Genomic DNA, 23,031 nt, shown 5'->3' with positions numbered 1-23,031 from the left:
AACTGACAGATATGTCTAAATTGAGGGCAATTATCTTTAAAATAATAATAATAATAATAATAATAATAAACTAACAAAACATATAGAACTGTTACAAAGATACAGGATTTAAATTTTTTTTTCCAAAATTCGCATATTGAAAATGATGTTTGCAGTGTCGTCTTTGGAAGCCTACATCTCAGGGTAGGGATTTTTTAGGAGAAAACAAAAAATGAGTGTTTCTTACTTACTCCTGAATTTTAACATATGCTAAATTCAATAACTTCGAAGACTAAGACGGTAACACTCCTGCCTGAAATGATATGGATTATGTCATACAGACTCACTACCGGACTACTGTAAAGGTGCCAGTGCATGGACATACCCAGCGAGGGGCAGGGGCAGGGGGGGGGGGGGGAGGGAGGGCTGCTGCCCTCCCCCCCTAGAAGATATTCACAGTTTTTCACTAGTTTACTGTTTTATTTAATAAGAAATGCTGCATGTTTTCTCGGATTGTACAAGTGCATTTATTAAAAGCAGTTTTTCACTGGTTTACTGTTTTATTTAATAAGAAGTGCTGTATGTTGTCTCGAGTCCTTGTTTCCTGAGACTAGTATGACCTGCCCCCCCCCCCCCCCCCCCCCCCTCCCCAGTTCAGATCCTGGGTACGCCCTTGTGCCAGTGGCCAAACAGATGCCGCAATGGTGGATAGTGTTGAGACTGCATAAGAGGTATAAACATGCAAAGCACCCATAGTCGAGTTTCAAATGGACAAGGGACCAGTACAAACAGGAGGGTGGTTCGATCAGTACCCCAGGAAGTACCATTGACGACACATAGGGCCCTGAGGAACAGCGCACTGCAGGCTTCCAGGTAAGACCTGTGAGGACCAAGAGTGTTTCCTATCACATATGAGCCCCAGGAATTTCGTAGTTTCAATGAACGGAAGAGCAATAGGCTAAAGATGTAGAGATGGTAGTAGAAACCAATTGTGTCACCAGAAATTCATGTGGACAGTTTTGTCAGTGGAAAAGCGAAACCCATTGTCGATGTTCCACGAGTAAAGACAATCATGACATCGCTGAAGATGCCGCTCAGTAGACAGATCCATGGAGAACTGCAATAGACGGCAAAATCGTCAACAAAAAGGGAGCCGGACATTCCCAGCAGGAGACAGGCCATTTAGGGTTAATGGTGACAGCAAAGAGGATGACTCTCAGGACGGAACCCTGAGGCACACCGTTTTCATGGATAAAGGTGCCAGACAAGGCAGAACACACACACACTTTGAAAACTTGGTCTTTTAAAAATTCCTGAAGGAAATAGGGCAGGCAGCCACGGAAGACCCACATGTACATAGTACGGAGGATACAAGTTCTCCAGAAGGTGTTGTAGGTCTTCTCCAAATCGAAAAATATGGCCACAGTTTGCGACTTCTGCAGAAGGCCATTCATGACATGGGTGGACAAAGTACAGAGATGATCAACTGCAGAACGCTGTGCTCGAAATCCACACTGCGCATTTGTCAGTAAATAGTGAGACTTGAGCCACCATACCAGCCGGGCACGAATCATATGTTCCATCACCTTGCAAACACAGCTGGTAAGAGATGGGGCACTAGCTAGAAGGAAGGTTTTTGTCCTTACCAGGCTTAGGTATGGGTATGATGGTGGCTTCACGTCAGCTTCCAGGAAATGTGCACTGCCCAGATGCAGATGTACGTCGTGTTAAGCAGAAAGTGCCTGCCCACAAGAGAAAGGTGCAGCAACATCTGAATGTGGATCGTGTCTGGCCCAAGGGCAGAGGGCCAGGATGAACTGAGAGCACGATCTAGCTCCTTCATAGTAAAGACAGCACTGTAGCACTCACTATTCGGAGAAGAGAAAGTTATCGCCCGAGCCTCCTCCACTCATTTCCGATGGAGGAAGGAGGGTGATAGTGGGAGGAGTTCAAAATGTCTGTAAAATGGCGGCCAAAGGAGTTGGAGATAGCAATAAGGACCACGATGACATCGTCTGCTACTGTCAGGCTGGAAATTGGGGAATGGATCTTGGTCCCAGAGAGCCGTCGGAGGTTGGTCCACACGACAGAGGAAGGGGTGGAACTGCTGAAAGAACTAGTGAATGAAATCCAGCTAGCTCTTTCGCTAACCCGAAGAATGCAATGACACTGTGCACACACATCTGTTTATAATGAATGCAGCTTGCCAGCTTAGGATGATGGTTAAAAATGCAGGGCACAAGTCTCCGTGTGCGAATTGCATCACGGCATGCCTCAGCCCACGAAGGGACTGGGACACGACGTGGTAAAGAGGAAGTGCGAGGAATGGAATGTTCTGCAGCAGCGAGGATAACATCTGTGAGATATTCCACCTGGTCATCACAACTGGGGAAATCTTGTTCTTCGAAGGTCGCCTGGGAGGAGTAAAGCTGACAGTCAGCCTTAGTAAGCTGTCACTCATGTGTGCACACAGATGGGGTAGCAGTCAGCAAATGCATAGCACACAGGAAATGGTCACTCGAGTACTTGTCACAAAGAATGGACCACTCAAAACAACGGGCAAGCTGGGCAATGCAAAAGGGTAGGTTCAAATGGGAATAGGTGTGCAAGGATACCTGAAGATGATCAGTTTGATATCAGAAGTAAATGAACAATTATTTTTTCAGCCTGTCTTGGGGAGTCTAGAAACTGTTTCAACTACTTACGAGCTGTGGGTGGGTGCCACAAATAAATTATTTAGTTGTACAGACATGAATTTGATAGCTTGATTAAGTTATGATTCATTACAAGACACCATATGGCTCTAATGCTATTAAGAGGCTATCTGATAGTGTCTTATTAAAACAGTCTGTTATTAAATTTTTCTGTGAGCATTGGGCTTGTATTGTCCTGTGCGCTTTTGTAATGTGACAGTAGTTTTGACATTTTTCTCAAAATCAGAGGTCCTTAGAGAGGACTATCTGTGATTCGAAATTATATCTTTCTAAATGAATATTACAATTCTTGGGACTTCACTAGATATTTCTTTAATGACAGCATAGCTAGTAAAATAGTCAGTGCACATCATCTAATTACATTTGTGGGCTTTACTAACCTCTCTAATTGTGCAAATAATCAGATACATGCATGATGGTTACCCTAATGTTTTTTTCCTTATTAACCCTGCCTTAAATGCTTAATAATTGCTACTTCAAATGAAATTATTCCAGGTGAAGAGAATATTTTGGAGTTGGGAGGCAGGTACTACTATTAAAATCAAAGAACACTGTAAAATAGGGGCAACTGAGTGAGGTAGTGCAGTTGTTAAGACACTAACCTCATATTTAGAGGACGGAGTTCACTCTGTCCTACCACCCTGATTTAGGTTTTCCTAAATAATTTCTGGCAAATATTGGGATGGTTCCTTTATCAAGGCCACAACCTGTCTGCCCTCATACAAGTGTGCTTATATTCTGTTTTGTGTGTGTGTTGAGCTATTTATTTTCAATATATTATGACCAACTTCATTATAATCACAAATCCTATATCATAGTGGGATGATACCTGAAGGAATAAATAAATCATAGCAGAACAAATGTTATGCAAATAAAGGTTACTGGTGAATTGTAGTGATAGGAAATTCAATGGATTTGTTATTTTGCTGATTTCATTTTTGACTAAAACTAATTAAATCTTTCAAGACAATAGCTATGAGGAGATCTGAAATACAGCAGGTGAAATTGGAGGGCAGAATCCTGTGCTGTCCTCTGAATGACTGGGCATAGAAAATAGTTTATAAGACATCCACACTCCCAAATTAAATGTTTTCAGATTAACATATGACATCTTGGATGTCTGACTTTAGTAAGAGAGTTTATATTTGTGATCTTTTACACTTCTCTGATCAAGCTGATGTATGCCACTGTTCTTAAAAAGCAGAACACAGTTTCAGTTTTTGATCTTCACCCAATGATTTACATTTCTTCAAGTTCATCAAAAGCAGCTGTTCAACTTCGTTTCATTCAACAGTGTGATACCAATTTACTTTCTTTCTAGGAAAAATTATATACTCATTTATTCTACTGTTTTTATTTATAATTTGGTGTTTGATGGCCAATCACTAATGAATAGACTGTTATTGTGCATTACATATAACAAATATACAGACAACCAATAAAATAAACAAAGTCCAATTTCCAGTTTTTCCAGTCATCAATTGCTTTGGAGCCTGCCTGATCCAGGTCTTCCAGGGATCCAGTCTTGTACAATATATTGCACAACTTACACCGCCTTGCTGCAGTCACAGCTTAGAGTCTCACCATCCTCAGAACTTGTGACGAGTAGCAGCAGTTCTTCCTGTCCAATATTTGATGCATTTGAGTTTGAACCACCCAGCAAAGAAAATTAAACCCAGTTGGACAACAGTTGGATTTTCGACTAGCGATAAATCAAAATCAAGACAGCTCTAGATTGTGAGCACTGGTAAATGGGATCATGGCAGTTCTGCAGGTTGGTTGATGAGAGTTCAGTAATATTATAAAATCTTGCTGGATTATATTGTACATGGATACAGAGAAGTTCTCCTGCATTCTTGCCCATAACCAAATGAGAGTTTGAAGTTTCTATGTGAGGAGAAGTCTTACTGCTGGTACAATGAGCCACTACACACGCACAGGAAAAATGCACCAGATACAATGTGCATGGTTCATCAAAGGTGAACACCCACCACGTGTTTTAACCGAGTAGCTGACAATGGTCAATTGATACACCCAGGTCAATGCAGTCATCCTCAGTGTCTTCAGGTTGGTTCCTCACAGAGTTCCATTTAGCCTTTCCAATAGATTGCAGCTTTTCACTTCAGCAATAGTACTCTGAAAATGGTGTCAGTAGGCGACATATTCAATCGTATCCTCAGACACTTTCGAGTGCTGTTGCAATGTAATACATATAGTGTTGCAGTTTTCATTTCAATGACTGACCTCCCCTCCACCTTGATGCCTCAGGATGTGCCCTATCAACCGATACATTCTATTACTCAAATTGAGCCAACATTTCCTTTCCTCTTCAATTCGATTCAGTACATCAATTATATGATCAACCCAAGTAATCTTCACGCTTTTCTATGACAACAAATTTCTATTCTTTCATCTTTACTGTTTTTGCATCTGTACAATGCTTCCATTATCTGCAGATAACTTGTATCCTTATAGTTCAAACAGATAGCCACAACCATCTTCAGTGGTTTATATTTACGCTTCTAAATGCCAAAATATTTTTCAATACACACAAGTCCTATGTAAATTACTTCTGCCTTAGAGTTTAATCTATATAAGCATAAGACAGAAGCCAACAACATGGGATAATTTGTGAGAATTTCGTGTAGGTTTTGGGTATCTAGACTGAACAGTACAGGACAAGTTATTCATACCGCCGAACAACAAACTGACACAGTCAACTTTACTAAAAAGGTCACTCCATCTCTAGACTGTGGTGTACACAGTAGATTGTGTCTAATAAGACTTCTTTTCTTTCTTCTGAAAGCCAATTATCAAATAGGAAAGGACGTAGTAACTGTAACGAAAAAACAGAACAAAATCCAGTTTGTTCTGATGGATTAGCATTTACATTTCTGCTTTTATTCTGTTGCGAGTCAATCATTCAAATAACCTATATGAGACTGAGCAGGATGACTTTTAAGTACCTTTGTGGAATGATGCTTCTTCCCCCCCCCCCCCCCCTGGTTTCAGCAGTGAGGTCGTTTTAGTTTTTATGAAGATTAGTCTACTTGATGCTGCAGAAGACAATGCACCTGATTTTTCTATGCACAAAGATAATGTCCTTCTTAAAGGATGCGCTTAAAAAGACAGTCACTGAGATTACATTGGGCCACTGCAATAATGCAGCTGCTTCACCAATCAATCGACGTGACTCTTCATGTGAAGCGTGGGTTTTTATTTATTTATTCAATTCGCACACTCAAGAGACAATGCACAAATAACACATTATTTCGCAGTTATCTTACTGGATAAAGAGGGGGATGGGGGGTTACTGCTCCATGTTAAATGCGTCCTGGTCTTCTAGGGCACGGGGTACTTAAATAATTATGAAGAATGTTGAGATTCTGCCCTTCTGTCCATTTACAACTAGTTTACAGGTCGAGCAGTTTTGAATTACATTGAATTGTTGACCAATTCACGTGTACGACACAAAGTTCTCAATGTTAGACGAAGATTATCCACTCATATAAACAATTTCAGGGATACACACAACTTGTCCGAACGGCTATTTCCGATTATCTACAACCTCAGATACCATGAACCAATTAAGTATATCGCAGTATAACTACGCATTTACACCCTTTGCATAGCGACATAACAGATCTGGTCTTTTTAAACTCCTTTTACTGACACAGACAACCCAAACAGAATGCATGAAACCATCATGACCACACTTACCTTTTATGAACAGTATCACTTTCAGACATCCTACTGTCACAACACTTCTCATAAACAAACAACAAGAATGAACACGACAATCCGGTGGGCGCGGGCCATAAGCCAATTAGCGATAAGCACATTGCCAAGTTGTCCAAAGTCCTTCTGCATGCTAGGATCTTTGCATTCGATTAACGCCGATCCACAGGTTAGGACTTGTTTGTGCCAGTATCTGTGCACACATTAAAATATCCGCAAATTTCGTGCGTCAACACCATACCATCTCCATCACTTTTCAATCTACCGCCGACTCGTCATCAGTGTCAGTGCAACAAACAAAGGTCGAATGGACAAGAAAATGGCTTCTAAATCGGCCTGCACACGTTTAATATTTGTTGGTAATACTATTTGTCAAACCAATATAATGAAGCGACCCTCACTCTATCAACAATATTATCAACATAGTCAGATGGCAACAAGGGGGGACGCTTCCTGTACAATACCTTAGTTCGCCTGAAGCGCTGCAAGTTCATCAGTCCTTCATTTCGCTTTCTTATTGGAAGATTTAAAGTTTTCCACATTTGATTTCGTATTTTATCGTTTAGTAACAGACAGAAACTGCTTTTGTAGCATTGTATTCTTGATCATGACTAGTCGTGCGTGTGTACTTCATTGTGAATATGTTGCTCACATTGTGCTTTATTTTTGCTTATATTCGCGATATTGGATGGAGTAAATAATACTAATTTTTGCTTCATATAAACAAGATCGTTTCGTCGGATATTATTCTGTGAACATTAGTTCTTGCCTCAGAATCCGCCTGTGAACTTTTGGATATAACATTGCAAGTATACTGTTAGTATTCTACTTCCCCCCCCCCCCCCCCCGCCCCCCATGACCCGTGGACCTTGCCGTTGATGGGGATACTTGCGTGCCTCAGCGATACACATGGCCGTACCGTAGGTGCAACCACAACAGAGGGGTATCTGTTGAGAGGCCAGACAAACGTATGGTTCCTGAAGAGGGGCAGCAGCCTTTTCAGTAGTTGCAGGGGCAACAGTCTGTAAGATTGACTGATCTGGCCTTGTAACACTAACCAAAACAGCCTTGCTGTGCTGGTACTGCGAACGGCTGAAAGCAAGGGGAAACTACAGCCATAATTTTTCCCAAGGGCATGCAGCTTTACTGTATGGTTAAATGATGGTGGCGTCCTCTTGGGTAAAATATTCCGGAGGTAAAATAGTCCCCCATTCGGATCTAATACAAAATCAAACAGGGGTAATGCAGGAATAGGTTTAATAATGAATAAAAAAAATTGGAGTGCGGGTAAGCTACTACAAACAGCATAGTGAACGCATTATTGTGGCCAAGATAGACACAAAGCCCGTGCCTACTACAGAAGCAGAAGTTTATATGCCAACTAGCTCTGCAGATGATGAAGAAATTGATGAAATGTATGATGAGATAAAAGAAATCATTCAGGTGTTGAAGGGAGACGAAAATTTAATAGTCATGGGTGACTGGAATTCGAGAGTAGGAAAAGGAAGAGAAGGAAACAGTAGGTGAATATGGATTGGGGGGTAAGAAATGAAAGAAGAAGCCAGCTGGTAGAATTTTGCATAGAGCATAACTTAATCATAGCTAACACTTGGTTCAAGAATCATAAAAGAAGGTTGTATACATGGAAGAATCCTGGAGATACTAGAAGAATCAGATAGATTATGTAAAGGTAAGACAGAGTTTTAGGAACCAGGTTTAAATTGTAAGACATTTCCAGGGGCAGATGTGGACTCTGACCACAATCTATTGGTTATGAACTGTAGATTAAAACTGAAGAAACAGCAAAAAGGTGGGAATTTAAGGAGATTGGACCTGGATAAACTGACTAAACCAGAGGTTGTACAGAGTTTCAGGTACAGCATATAAGGGAACAATTAACAGGAATGGGGGAAAGAAATACAGTAGAAGAAGAATCGATAGCTCTGAGGGATGAAGCAGTGAAGGCAGCAGAGGATCAAGTAGGTAAAAAGACGAGGGCTAATAGAAATCCTTGGGTAACAGAAGAAATATTGAATTTAATTGATAAAAGGAGAAAATATAAAAACATAGTAAATGAAACAAACAAAAGGGAATACAAACGTCTCAAAAATGAGATTGACAGGAAGTGCAAAATGGCTAAGCAGGGATGGCTAGAGGGCAAATGTAAGGATGTAGAGGCTTATCTCACTAGGGGTAAGATAGATACGGCCTACAGGAAAATTAAAGAGCCCTTTGGAGGAAAGAGAGCCACTTGTATGAATATCAAGAGCTCAGATGGAAACCCAGTACTTAAGGACAATATTATGGAAATGGAAGAGGATGTAGATGAAATGGGAGATACGATACTGCGTGAAGAGTTTGACAGAGCACTGAAAGACCTGAGTCATAACAAGGCCCCGGGAGTAGACAATATTCCATTGAAACTACTGACGTCCTTGGGAGAGCCAGTCCTGACAAAAATCTACGACCTGGTTAGCAAGATGTATGAGACAGGCGAAATACCCTCAGACTTCAAGAAGAATATAATAATTCCAATCCCAAATAAGCAGCTGTTGACAGATGTGAAAATTACCGAACTATCATTATTAAGTCACAGCTGCAAAATACTAACGTGAATTCTTTACAGACGAATGGAAAAACTGTTAGAAGCCGACCTTCGGGAAGATCAGTTTGGATTCCGTAGAAATGTTGGAACACATGAGGCAATACTGACCCTACGACTTGTCTTAGAAAATAGATTAAGGAAAGGCAAACCTACGTTTCTAGCATTTGTAGACTTAGAGAAAGCTTTTGACAATGTTGATTGGAATATTCTCTTTCAAATTCTGAAGGTGGCAGGGGTAAAATACAGGGAGCGAAAGGCTATTTACAATTTGTACAGAAACCAGATGGCAGTTATAAGAGTCGAGGGGCATGAAAGGGAAGCAGTGGTTGGGAAGGGAGTGATACAGGGTTGTAGCCTCTCCCCGATGTTATTCAATCTGTATATTGAGCAAGCAGTAAAGGAAACAAAAGAAAAATACGAAGTAGGTATTAAAATCCATGGAGAAGAAATAAAAACTTTGAGGTTCGCCGATGACATTGTAATTCTGTCAAAGACAGCAAAGGACTTAGAAGAGCAGTTGAACAGAATGGACAGTGTCTTGAAAGGAGAATATAAGATGAACATCAACAAAAGCAAAACGAGGATAATGGAATGTAGTCGAATTAAGTCGGGTGATGCTGAGGGAATTAGATTAGGAAATGAGGCACTTAAAGTAGTAAAGGAGTTTTGCTATTTGGGGAGCAAAATAACTTAGGATGTCGAAGTAGAGAGGATATAAAATGTAGACTGGCAATGGCAAGGAAAGCGTTTCTGAAGAAGAGAAATTTGTTAACATCGAGTATAGATTTAAGTGTCAGAAGTCGTTTCTGAAAGTATTTGTATGGAGTGTAGCCATATATGGAAGTGAAACATGGACGATGAGTAATTTGGACAAGAAGAGAACAGAAGCTTTCGAAATGTGATGCTACAGAAGAATGCTGAAGATTAGATGGGTAGATCACATAACTAATGAGGAGGTATTGAATAGAATTGGGGAGAAGAGAAGTTTGTGGCACAACTTGACAAGAAGAAGGGACCGGTTGGTAGGACATGTTCTGAGGCATCAAGGGATCACAAATGTAGCATTGGAGGGCAGTGTGGAGGGTAAAAATCGTAGAGGGAGACCAACAGATGAATACACTAAGCAGATTCAGAAGGATGTAGGTTGCAGTAAGTACTGGGAGATGAAGAAGCTTGCACAGGATAGAGTAGAATGGAGAGCTGCATCAAACCAGTCTCAGGACTGAAGACCACAACAACAACAACTTTCTACTTCCAGTACGCATCCATTTTTCCAACTTTCTCGCATTTAATGGAGATCTGTGTTTTAGCAGATTTTTGACAGAATTGGTATTTAACTTTATTACATCTTTTCACAGAATAAGTATTATATATATGTTGGTTCTTGCAACTGAGTATTCCTTGTGGTACATAGTTGTTGTGCCAGGTATTATTATGCAGTAAAAATATTCTACATCGAATTGCGTATTTATACAGTGGATTGTGTGGTATAGGGTAAATTTACTTCCACCATACAGAGTGCTACTGCAATTACATAATGTTATTCAACATCTCTACTCGCAAGTAGATCCAATGATGAAACTATAGCAGTGTGTCTTATTTGATTTTAAATGTTCAGTGGCGTGGGAGGATGATTGCGTAGATATCACAGTGATTCTGAGAGAAAATTCAGAAAAGCTATTCGTCGTAACTGAAGATTCATCACTATTCACATGCTGTCTCATGACATCCTGAAATATCTTTGATTTTCATGAAAGCTCTGTGTGATCCATTTGGAAAAAAAGCCAGTTGCATTGTGTAATTAAAGATGTATATTGAAAACTGTTAAACAAATATTATTTCTCAACTTTCTGAGCTCCAGTAAATATGCCATATGATGGCAGTTATAATTGGTGACCCCAATGTGATAATAAGAAGATATGGCGACAAGTGAAGCATACTTAAGGATCGACTGTAATTTATGGAGTTAAAAATCCAGTTTGGTATGTCAGGTAGAGGTACAGACCAGCATTTGCAAAATTGTTATAGAAGAGACTAAATTTAACCTTCTAGTGTCACAATTAGAACCAAAATACCCTGAGAATACTTGGAGCGTTATTTGTGGCACAGAAGTGAATAAATATGCATTGGCTAAGGAATGTCGACTGAATATATTCAACGTAAGCGAAGATAAGCGTATTAAGAGATCAGTAGCGGGAACTGATTTGGGGGACTACAACCTAGCCATTTATACACAAAATGCAAGCCTTAGTAGGAGTAGATGTGCCGGAGAAGGTCCTTATGACAGTCTGGCTAGGAAATGTTCTGAATTCTCTATAGGAACCTTTTAATTATCGACAATGAAGGACTCGAAAAAGTGGCTATAATGGCTGACAGAATAATAAAAATGAATCTCTGTAGCATATTGTTCATATCCAACAGGATGTTCCGGTAACAATGAGTGACATAATGAAAAGAATTTCGCCTCCTTGTAGCTGGTCTGAGCAGGGAACCGCGACCCATCATCAGGTGAATTAGTGGCAAATTCTGATGCTCAAAGTAACTACCACAAAAACCGCTTATTTAAAATCGACAAAAAAACGGGATTGCAATTTTTGGTTGACAGTGGGGCTCACGTTGCTGTAATTCCAAATATATCAAAGGTCATATTGAATCACAGTATAAATTATAGGCTGCTAATGATACTGAAATTCCTACATTCAGAATCAGACTTCGTACCACCAAGTGGAGACTGCGACATCAATGTCGATGGCTTTAATCTTTGTGTAAATCAATAAAGCTATATTAGGAGCCATTTTTAATATATTCCAATTATTAGTAATTTTCCATAATAAGAGGTTAACAGAACCAGCTCAGTTCTGAGGGCAAAGTTATTTCAATGTCAAAGGAGAGTGTGAGAAATACCATGAGTAAAAATACAAAATTTACAGACCTATTGTTGGAACATGTAGATACGGTGAAGACTAATTTGGTACCCGGCTAAAATAAACATGATGTCAAACACTGTATTACCACTGATGGCACACCTGTGTTTTTTAGGGTAAGAAAGTTAGTCCCACAGGTCATGGATGTGTTAAAACAAGAATTGAAAGTCATATTAGGCAATCTAATCTGTATGGACTACTTCTCTCCATATGGCACCCAAGTAATATGACTTGATATGTATATATGGAAATTAAAGATGGTGAAATGGTTAGAGAACAGTTCCCAACTGTTATCCTGTACCTGGAATAGAAGATTTTTCACTGTATTCTGCAAAGCAAAAATATACACACACCAAAAAAAAGTTTTGCATCACCCCAGTTCCCAGAACTTCTGAAGATAGACGTTGACTGTGGGTATTGTATCGCAGAGAGACTCCCTTTGACTGTTCAGACATGTCACCAAATCCACCCAAAGATGGCACGAGCAGTGCCTATTTGACGGACAGGGTCCGACAGCCGATCAGTTCCAGTCATTCCACCAGGAAGGAGGTACACGTCTCGTATTGTCTTTAGTTAAACCATGCCTAGACGGTCAGTACAGCGATTCGACCGCGTTCCCATTGGTACTTTGTGCCAAGTAAGGCTCTCAACAAGGGAAGTGTCCAAAGTGATGTTGTTCGGACATGGAGGACATAGAGAGAGAGAGAGACAGGACCTGTCTATGACATACCTCCCTCAGACCACCCAAGGGCTACTATTGCAGTGGATGACCGCCACCTATGGATTATGGCTTGGAGGAACCCTGACAGCAACACCCCCGTGTTGAATAATGCTTTACATGCAGCCACAGGATGTCGTGTTACGACTCAAATTGTACACAATAGGCTGCATGATGCGCAACTTCACTCCCGACATCCATGGCAAGGTCCAGCTTTGCAATCATGACACCATGCAGCACAGTACAGATGAGCCCAACAACATGCCGGAGGGAACACACTCAGGATTGGCATCACATTCTCTTCACCGATGAGTGTCGCATATGCCTTCAACCAGACAATCGTCGGAGACTTGTTTGGAGGCAACCTGGTCGGGCTGAACGCCTTAGACACACTGTCCAGCGAGTGCAGCAAGGTGAAGGTTCCCTGATGTTTTGAGTGGCATTATGTGGGGCCGACGTAGGCCACTGGTGGTCATGGAAGGCGCCGTAACAGCTGTACAATAAGTGAATGCCATCCTCCGACCGATAGTGCAACCATATCGGCAGCATATTGACAAGGCATTCTTCTTCATGGATGACAGTTCGCGTCCCCATCGAGCACATCTTATGAATGACTTTCTTCAGGATAATGACATCGCTCGACTAGAGTGGCCAGCATGTTCTCCAGACATGAACCCTATCAAACGTACCTGGGATAGATTGAAAAGGCCTGTTTATTGACGATGTGACCCACCAACCACTCTGAGGACAGACACCAAATCGCCATTGAGGAGTGGGACAATCTGGGGCAACAGTGCCTTGATGAACTTGTGGATAGCATGCCATGACGAATACAGGCATGCATCAATGCAAGAGGCAGTGCTACTGGGTATTAGCAGTACCTGTGTGTACAGCAATTTGGACCACCACCTCTGTATGGTTTTCAAGAGCAATAAAAAGGGCGGAAATGATGTCTATTTCAATTTTCTGTACAGGTTCCGGAACTCTCGAAACCGAGGTGATGCAAAACTTTTTTGATGTGTGTATTTTATAAAACTGATCTATTTATGTTTTACTATCAAATACCCATTACTGAAGAAGATAAATACAAGACAGCTACAATCATACCATTTGGATTTTGTGAAATTAATGTACCTATGACTGGGGCTTGTTGGGAATTTACGTTCCTGTAAAAAAGTTTAACCATTTCCTGGAAGGAAGAGACTTCATATGCTGCACTGACCATACGCCAATCACATTTGCTTTTAAACAAATCAAAGGAAAGGCAACTCCTCAACAGATGAGATAGTTGCAATACAATTCTGGAGCTTATATTCGTCATGTCAGCGGCAGTTACAAAATTTTAGCAGATGCCCAATTCAGAGTTAATGAAGTAACCTAATGGATTATGATGAAATCGCCAAGAGCCAGCTGTAAAATCAAGAATTGCATCAACTCTGAATTGAGAACGATTCCTTAAATTTCAAGTAGTATCCAAAGTCCATCTGGAAAATACTGTGGTGTGACACCTCAATTGTAAATATCCGAGCGTACATTCCTTGAGCTTTTCAATATCAAATATTCTGCATTTTCATGGTTTAGCTCATCCTGGCATAAGGACTGCAGTGATGTGGGACAATGGACAAAATCTTGTTGGCCGCGATAAAAAGATCACTCACCACACAAAATTGCAATTGGAAAAATTTGTAAAATGTGATGAACGTTTCAGTGTTGTACACATTGACCTGGGAACTTTTGCCTCCTTCTAATGGCATGGTGTACTGTTTGATTTGTATTGATTGTCACATTCTGGATGGAAGGCAGACCACTCGCAGATATCACAGCTGAAAGTGTAGCAAAGGCCTTCTACCAGCACTGGATATCAGATAATCACCGACAAAGGAATACATTTTCGAACACAACTGTTTAATAGACTAGTCATAGTATGTGGAATGAAAATTCAACACACAACGCCATATTACCATCCTCAGTGCAACAGCAAGGATTAGTGACTACACAGAACTTTGAAGTTTTATATCGTGGTCCATGATACTGGACTGAAACTGTATCCACTGTTCTGTGGGTATTGCAAACCACAGTCTGAGACACATAAAACCATTCCATTGCACAGATGGTATATGGAAAGACTATAAGACTTTCTGTTGAATTTTTTGAGGAGCCATGTACAAATGTTGACCCTGATTCTTTTGCATCTGATTTTCAAAAGCAAATGTTATGTCTTAAACCTACTGAACCTACATATAGCACATTAAGATCAGTATTTGTTCCAAGAGACCTCCAGATGTGTTCCCATGTCTTCCTGTGATGCAACGGGGTTAGAAAACCATTAGAACCTACATATGGCGGTCCTTTCCCTGTCAAAGCGAGGCACGAAAAATATTTCACGTTCAAGAGGAAATGCAAACACATAAATGTGTCAGTGGACAGACTTAAACCAGCCTACCGCTTGCAGGAAAAATGGGAATCAGAAAAGGATCTTCCAAAATTTTCCAGGGACATCCAGTCACAACATTCCCAGAAGAACCAACTCCAAATATCACGAGTATAGAAGTCAGGAAGAACTACAGGGTTTCCACCTAAATTCTTGGAGCAAGTTATCTCTGTGTAGAATTAATGAAATATTACATCAGACACTATAAACAGTTTCTTGTAATTATGTTGTATCATTTTTTGTCATTCTAATATATATTCGTTTTAATGTTGTGTTGATCTTTTGTGAGAAATTTGCTTCACTGCTATATGTATCAATTCATAACTTCGTTACTGGTCGGGGAATAGTTTAGAGACAACAGTGATTCTGGGAGAAACTTCGGGAAAATTATACTGGGAAAAAGTAACTGAGGGTTCCCACTATTGCGCATGCTGTTTCATGATATCCTGAAACAGCTTTGATTTTTATAAAGGCTCTGTTTGATCCATTTTGAAAAAAAAAGAGAAAAAGAAAAGAAAAACAAGTGACATTGTGTAACTAACGATGGTGATTGGAAACTGTTAAATATTATTATGCAACTTTTTGAGCTTCACTAAGTATACCACGCGATGGTAGTTATAATCGTAATATATTTATTTCTGTTAAAATGTACTGGCTGTAGTAGACCTACCTTTCAATAATGTGTGAACACATTTGGGTAACTGTTGCAGTTTTAATGTGTGAAAGGAAGAATGCTTTAGTCATTACGACTGCACAGCGTACTCAATTGCAAGAAGCAACACCGCTCAAAGCAGAAATACATACCACACTCATTTCGTGACAAGATGCAACATAGTTGAATACAAACTGTACGAACATGGAGTTCTCCAGTAACTGTTAAAAAGAATGATATATGGATGTGTACTAAAATAAAGTAGAATAGGAACTATATATTTATAAACGCGTTTAAATTGGGCAGTTCACACACGGTTTCATAGGCTAGAAGAAATGTCCACAAACAAAACAATCTGGAATCATGTAGCCAATCCAATATTATGGATGTGCGCAAAAATGAAGCATTATGTGAACAGCATAATTATAATGTAATTCAAAGACTACAATACACACAAGAAAAACGTAATCAGGAACACAATGCAATGAAACCAGGTTCTGTGTCATGTCAGCCAAGCTGCAATTGTTTCCTTTCGATAATGACATGCGGTCAAAACTGCTTTACTAGATTTTACAAATAAATAATTTACAGTCAAAAGGCGACCACTAGTCACTTACAAAATTTTACATGTTCATAAACCCCAGCTACGAGAAGTTTATCTTCGTTTTTGATTGAGATTTGCAAGGTCTCAAAAACTTTTGGCTTCCAGGCATGCACTGAGAAGCCCACCTACCGAGTATAAATGAAAATTATTGCCATCTAAATCGCATATTCCGCATTAGAAATAGGAATTTCGCGCCATATTTTCGCGTATTGAAAGTTTACTGTCAGGCCCCTAGGAACGCAGCTGTCATTCTGTTTCCGTATTGTAACATGGGTCTTCCTATTCTGAAATTTGGTGTTCTGTGGCTGGCAATACGATTTGACTAAGTAAACATGTTGAACACCCAAAAGATGACGAATGACTCAAATCGGGAGTGTTTCTGGCATTCAAGAGTGACTACAAATCGAGTGTGCGTCTGATATTCGACTGAAGTCGGAAAGCGGTCACGTGACGTCCCTAGCTCGTCTTGTGTGATCTTTGCCTTGAGCGACAAATTTACGAAGGCTAAAAACGACAACAGTCAAATATTTATGTCAAGCAAAACTATAAACATGAACGCAGCTCGCTTCATTTGCAGTCATTCAGTTGTGCTCTAAGGTTCGCGACATATTCCAAACAAACAGCGAATTAAGGTGACAAGCAAACATGGCTGATGTTCGTTATACACGCAACAATTTAAGCGAGTACTCTAAGACCCCTGCCTAATCATACCCTCAGAAATCGTGAAATATTCCGAATAAACGGTCAAATATTTGCGACAAGAAGGAAGGTAAATTTTATTGCTGGTTGCTTCACTCGCAAGTTTCATCTTTCGTTTTTTGAATAGAAAATCACGACATTTTTCCAACAAACGCTAAGTATTAGGTTCGAATCTACTTCCTTCAACTCCACAACAAGACGCCTCTAACCATAGGACTACTGTGGACAGATAAGAGATGGTGCTTTAAAACTGTTAATAGTACATTTTCTTACGACTTTTACAGATGTGTCCTTAAGGTGTAGAGTGGGCATTTTGTAGTGCACATTGCCTCCACCCAACCGTATTTCACAGACCTCAGTTTGCTCCGTCAGCATTGGCATTGCAACCAAGCCATTGATATCCACTGCTACTGAACTAGTATGGCGGGTGTATAGGTGTTTATCAGTAATTAACTCTTTTGAGGTCTAACTTTTAATAGAGATAACCCTTTATTCCTCTTATAGTAGAGCTTGAACTGATTAATGAAGATGTTAAGGAAGTATTCAGCTCTTTTTCCCCCCAAAATACAGAAAGTTGTTTTATATGTGATATGGAGATGGTTGGTTGGTTGGTTTGGGGAAGGAGACCAGACAGCGAGGTCATCGGTCTCATCGGATTAGGGAAGGACGGGGAAGGAAGTCGGCCGTGCCCTTTCAAAGGAACCATCCCGGCATTTGCCTGGAGCGATAGAGGGAAATCACGGAAAACCTAAATCAGGATGGCCGGACGCGGGATTGAACCGTCGTCCTCCCGAATGCGAGTCTGTGATATGGAGACATGTCAGATATGGAAACAAGGGCGTACCCAGATGGAGGCAAGGGATGGGAACTACGCGATGTACCTGCCCCTTCTCCCCAAAGACAAGGTCATATCAAAAACTAATTTTGCACACACACACACACACAGCCTGATGCATCAATTTAGTATTAATCTGAAGAAAGGGAGAACATGTATGGAAAATAAAGCCAGAAGTACTACTGTGACCACAGTAGTTATTCAAACGGATCTTAACTTTACCTTTCTGACAGCAAAATAACATGTACAGCTGGCGACAGAATTTGTGGGACCCCTCACCTCATCGTCATGCTGAAATGCATAGCTTTACTGTCTGTTAAAACAGCATAACATGCAAGGAGAAGAAGTGCTACCAACATACGTCAAGTCGAACAACTATTCGAACACTGTCAGAATGTTTCGATAACGTGGAAACCATATTGCTACCGATTTATTTATTTCTTATGTTTATCTGGCGTGTTCTAAAAAGGAACTTTAAAACACTATTTAGTATGTTCTGTACTGATACAAATCAATTGCAACTTGCCATGATAACATTGTGAAAAAAATCTTTTTTAATAAAATAAAGTATCCCACGAATTAGGACATTAATACACACTTTTGGAAAACGGTCTTGTCTCTACATTCATTCCACAGTCATACTGAAGTATCATTACAGGACTCTCATGAAAGTATGCAAACGTAACGGTAGGGGTAGGCTCGTAACAAAATGCAGTTAACAAATCTTTCAGAAAGCAGAAAAAGCAGGCTCTAACAAGTGTCAAATTCTGCAAGTTTTTCGCCTCCAGGTCTATAACTACAAAATCAAGGCAGCGACAAAACCAATGGGGGAGAAGTTGTCAACATTTCTTCATTGATTGTCGATCTGTCTGCTAGTAGCCCTTTCAAAAAAAGAGGTAAAAATCGCGTCTCTAGCGAGATAAAAACCACAAACTAACACAATCTTCCACTTCAACGACGTAAACATTACTGTTAAACTAGCATACAAGTGCACCAAACAGCACTCCCGTGTTGTCCCAATGATAGCCAAGACAGAGAATCCGCAACGTAAATGTCGAAGTAAGCTGCAGTTTCTGTTGGAACGAGTTTCCTGGGCTCAAAACCATAAATCTGTTATCTCTATGTCATCCATCAAGTTAGAACAATTTAGAATATTTAATCTAAATGACAAGAAAACATCGAGCCAATTTTCCAAGATAATTCTGAAACAAACCAGGAATTAAATCGATGGCCTGATAGTTGCCAAATGTATTTTACAATGTTTCCAATGCTCAATTAGAATTGCGACACACATGATACGGTGGCTGCTCAGCCAATGTTAATCTTAAGCTGGCTGACATGGGGTGATGGGTGGGGGGTGGGGGGGAAGGTCGCTCTTCGAAGACGTGCTATAGCTAAAGAGTTTCATTTGTATTTCTGTAACTATCATTTGGGTTTAAAGCGTACTCAAGAGTAATATCCAGATGCAGTGATTGCAACTCGAACATCATAAAGAAAGAGCAGGGAGAAATATCCGACGGTTGTCCTCTTCTCTAGCTGTCATAGGCGTGTTCAGCTTTCTGCCTTAAGCAAACTGCCAGCAAAAAATTCCATTCACTGGAAGCGATTCGCTTTTTTAGCATCACCAGATGCTATTAACATTATGACTGAAAATCATTAACTGCAATATCATATACTTCAAAACAGTTTGCCTTATGCATGACTGCATTGGCACCACTTTCAATACATAATACACAAATGAAACGGCAACATAACACTGCATGTGGATGTTGGTATTTTGTAATCAGATTTCACATGCTGCAGAAAACATACACTCATAGTTTGTAATCACAAAAGCAAACTGTGCAAGGGAATTTTTCCAAATGACCAATAAAAATAGTACACGAAAGCCACAAAGATAATTAAATCATTGAATAACTGCAATGCAAGTCCGAATACAGATTCAGATAACATGAAAAGATAAGCGGTAGTGTTGAGGATGTGAAACATGAAACAAAAATGCCAACATAAATGTGTCATGTATGACATTCTTAAGCAACACTGTCATTCATTGTTTAAAAACCAAAGAGACGGTAACATTGTCTAATGATGGTACTACTTCGTCAATAACAACGACAAGCGCTGGATGAATGAGCTTTTCAATTTTCAGACAGCTGAAGACAGAGGGGAACCAGAGCAACAAGAAGAGGTTAACCCCAGGAGATTGTGGGACAAAGTATATCGCAGTTGACACGTTTTGCTTGTATGTTGTTTCTACGCTGTTTCACATTAACGACCCCTCAAGGATACCACAATATTCATACGTGAATTATCCGGGTATAATTGTTAAAACTGACTAGTATTTTACATATTAGTCGCCGGATCTGACTTAGTGGGCAACGCTACTTGTAATTTAATCTTGGAGACTATTGAAAAGTCTTAATAATGCTTTCAAGATACCGACTACGCATATCAACTAGCATCCTGAGACAACGGTTCATCAGCTCAATCTTAGCTAGAAAGTTGAGGTTTACATAAATTGCGTAAAACCAGAAGGGCAAATAGACATACAAACTAGATGTCTCAATCTTTACATCACAGTGGAATAACTTGAAAAAGTTAGGCATTAGTAAGGTAACGAATTTAGATGAAATGGGGTTGATGAAATACTGTAAAAACTTCGAGATTAAACCTAAACCATTTCTTCCATAAGTATTTCCAGTTTGAAATAGCCCCTACGCAGCTAACAAACGCCAACTATGTGTAACTGAAGATCTCTTCGAGTCGTTTTAAACACTGGTAACATGTGACTGCAGTGGGGTTGTCCGCCATCTGATACTATTGTTATCCCGGTCCCAGTAGGATGTAGTTCACAACTAGCAACCTACACTTTCATCGAAGAGCTCAGTTTCAGGAAGAGAATAAAAAAATACAGAATAAACAAGTCCTCAAGTTTCAGGAAATGAAACATGTGAATTTCCACAGCATCGGTATCATTTAATGTTATTTTAACACGCCTAACTACAACATAGTAATCCTGAGGAATTGAGGACATAGTGGTTAATTTCGATAGTATTTAGTTTCTCACGACCGACACTTGGGCCCATAGGGGTTGGGGCAAGCTGTATTTCTGGACCTGAGGTACTGCAGGGATTCCATGTTCCCTGACACCGTCGAAACTTGGCTTGGTGAACGAAGGGCGAAATAAAATGGTGTGAGTTAACGAGCACTTTGCTCTCGTTTAAGTATATGGCCGCAACAGAGAGCATTCCCGGAATTATGAAACGAATCCTGTCGTCCAGGACCGTGTGCCACAAAGAACGCAGATTCGCCACAAGATGGGGAAATTCACAGGCATCTATTGTGCTGAATGAGTCCAGACTGATCAGGCCAAAGCGCTGTAGTGTGCAAGTGAGACAGATGAGAACCTATATCACAGGGAAACCCCGCAGGAGCTGTTTGTGCCCAGGGAGGTGTAGCAGTGTTAAATATGGCGGACCTAAGATCGGCTATAAAGGAAAACATTTTTGAAAACTATTTACTTCTGTAGTAATTCAGGGAATGAAGCCGTATGAATTTTAATCTACCATCTTTCTTAAATTTTCATGGTGATCCCAATAAAACTTGAATATTGATCATATCGATAATAGCTTAGGATTTACTATTAACGTGAAAGTAATAAGTTTTATAATAAAGACCTGAATGCTAAAATCTGAACGCTTTGGTCGATCAAACGATCGACATTTCATATAAAAGCGTACCATTATAATGACAAATGTTATAATTATCAACTCTGTAATTTTATTTGTCATCATTTCCTCCATACAGAACACACAGAACGATGACAGCATGGCACCTTATTGAATCATTAGGTAATAGAATATTTGTTGTAAAGTTTAGTGCATAACAGTAACTTTTGTTCTTTATTTATTTATCAGAAAGCACATTGGTGCAAAGCTACTGGCTGTGACATTTAAAGTTAAGAAGGAAATTGCATTGGTTTTATGTAAAAGAATTTAATCTTTATTATGTAATGGATATTATTGTTACTTGATTTAGAACGTGAAAGTGGTCAAGCTTTGATTATTTAAATATGTGAAAATGTAAAATAATGCAGAATAAGCTGTAGCCAATCAGACGGACGTCTTCAGGGAAGGGAACTGCACTGGTCAGTTGAGCGACAGTGTTTGGTAAGCTGGAGACGCGGCCGCAGACGGGCAGAGGGACAGTGCTGGTGCAGACGCGAAATCGGACAGTTCGGCTAGAGACACCAAATTGGACAGTGCTGGTGGAGACGTGAAAGCGGACGGTCTGTCTTTAGGTAGCTAGGACGTGAAATGACTTAGAAAATTTCGCGTTATGTGGTATCGTGGTACTTAGTCTCTGAGCGGTGAGCAGCCGCGCACCTGGTGCGAATTCTTAACTTTTCGCGTAGACAACATGGTCGGATATTGGACTTGTATTTCGCCAAGAAATTGTGAATGATGGAACTGTGTCAAATGGATATGCACTCGAGTGTAACAGAAACTCTAAATACGACCACTTCGCTATTAGTTTGCTTTCTGAATAAACATTATTCTAACTAAATCGCAACTGTGTGGCCTACATCATTTATGGGTCGTTAATTTAGTTCCCGTCATTATTATTACTGTTATTATATGTTATATTAACTTTGTATGTTTCATACAATTTCGCGAACTTGCCATCAGCCAGACAATTTAACCAAAGGGTCACAAGTGTCTAATTTAGGGCGTGTAATGCGACACGTGTGGTTCAACCCCCAGTCGAGTTTGAGCCAAGACATTTCGATGAAGAGGAACCGTATGTCAGTCCGAACATCTTAGGGATGTAAGGTCGCAACGGATTCACATTTTGTCTTAGGTGCCAACACACAGTAGTTTCTGAGAACGTGACAATCAAAAGTATTGACGCTACTGCATCAGTTTGCACACATGGTGTTACAGCAATCGAGTTGTTAGCGTAGTAACTAATGTCATAAGTTCGAATTTTTGTGCTCCGTGTTCAAATCCAATCTAATGATGTTATTTTTTCCGTTTGTTGTCATGGAAGGTTGTGAAATCACTAACGGAACATTTTTATGACATCAACAAATACAATGGAATTATTCACAAAATAAATAAGCATTTTACGTA

At 40.0% G+C, this 23,031-nt stretch overlaps 1 protein-coding gene across 2 annotated transcripts in view; it reads right to left on the bottom strand.

The window, feature by feature from the left end:
• The window catches only part of LOC126162915 (uncharacterized), a 153,623-nt gene that overhangs the window by 29,767 nt on the left and 100,825 nt on the right, over positions 1-23,031 (bottom strand). The window contains exon 1 of one of the 2 annotated variants that reach the window (XM_049919731.1): positions 6,414-6,570. The exons of the other annotated variant lie outside the window; for it this stretch is intronic. Coding sequence (XP_049775688.1) covers positions 6,414-6,535 — 122 coding nt within the window. The 5' untranslated portion in view covers positions 6,536-6,570. Of the gene's footprint in view, positions 1-6,413; positions 6,571-23,031 lie in introns of those variants that run through there. 2 annotated transcript variants of the gene reach the window in all.

The sequence above is a fragment of the Schistocerca cancellata genome, chromosome 2, assembly GCF_023864275.1.
Source record: "Schistocerca cancellata isolate TAMUIC-IGC-003103 chromosome 2, iqSchCanc2.1, whole genome shotgun sequence".
Taxonomy (NCBI): Eukaryota; Metazoa; Arthropoda; class Insecta; order Orthoptera; family Acrididae; genus Schistocerca; species Schistocerca cancellata.
The sequence above is the reverse complement of the archived record's forward strand: the minus strand, read 5'-3'. Positions and strand labels throughout refer to the sequence as shown.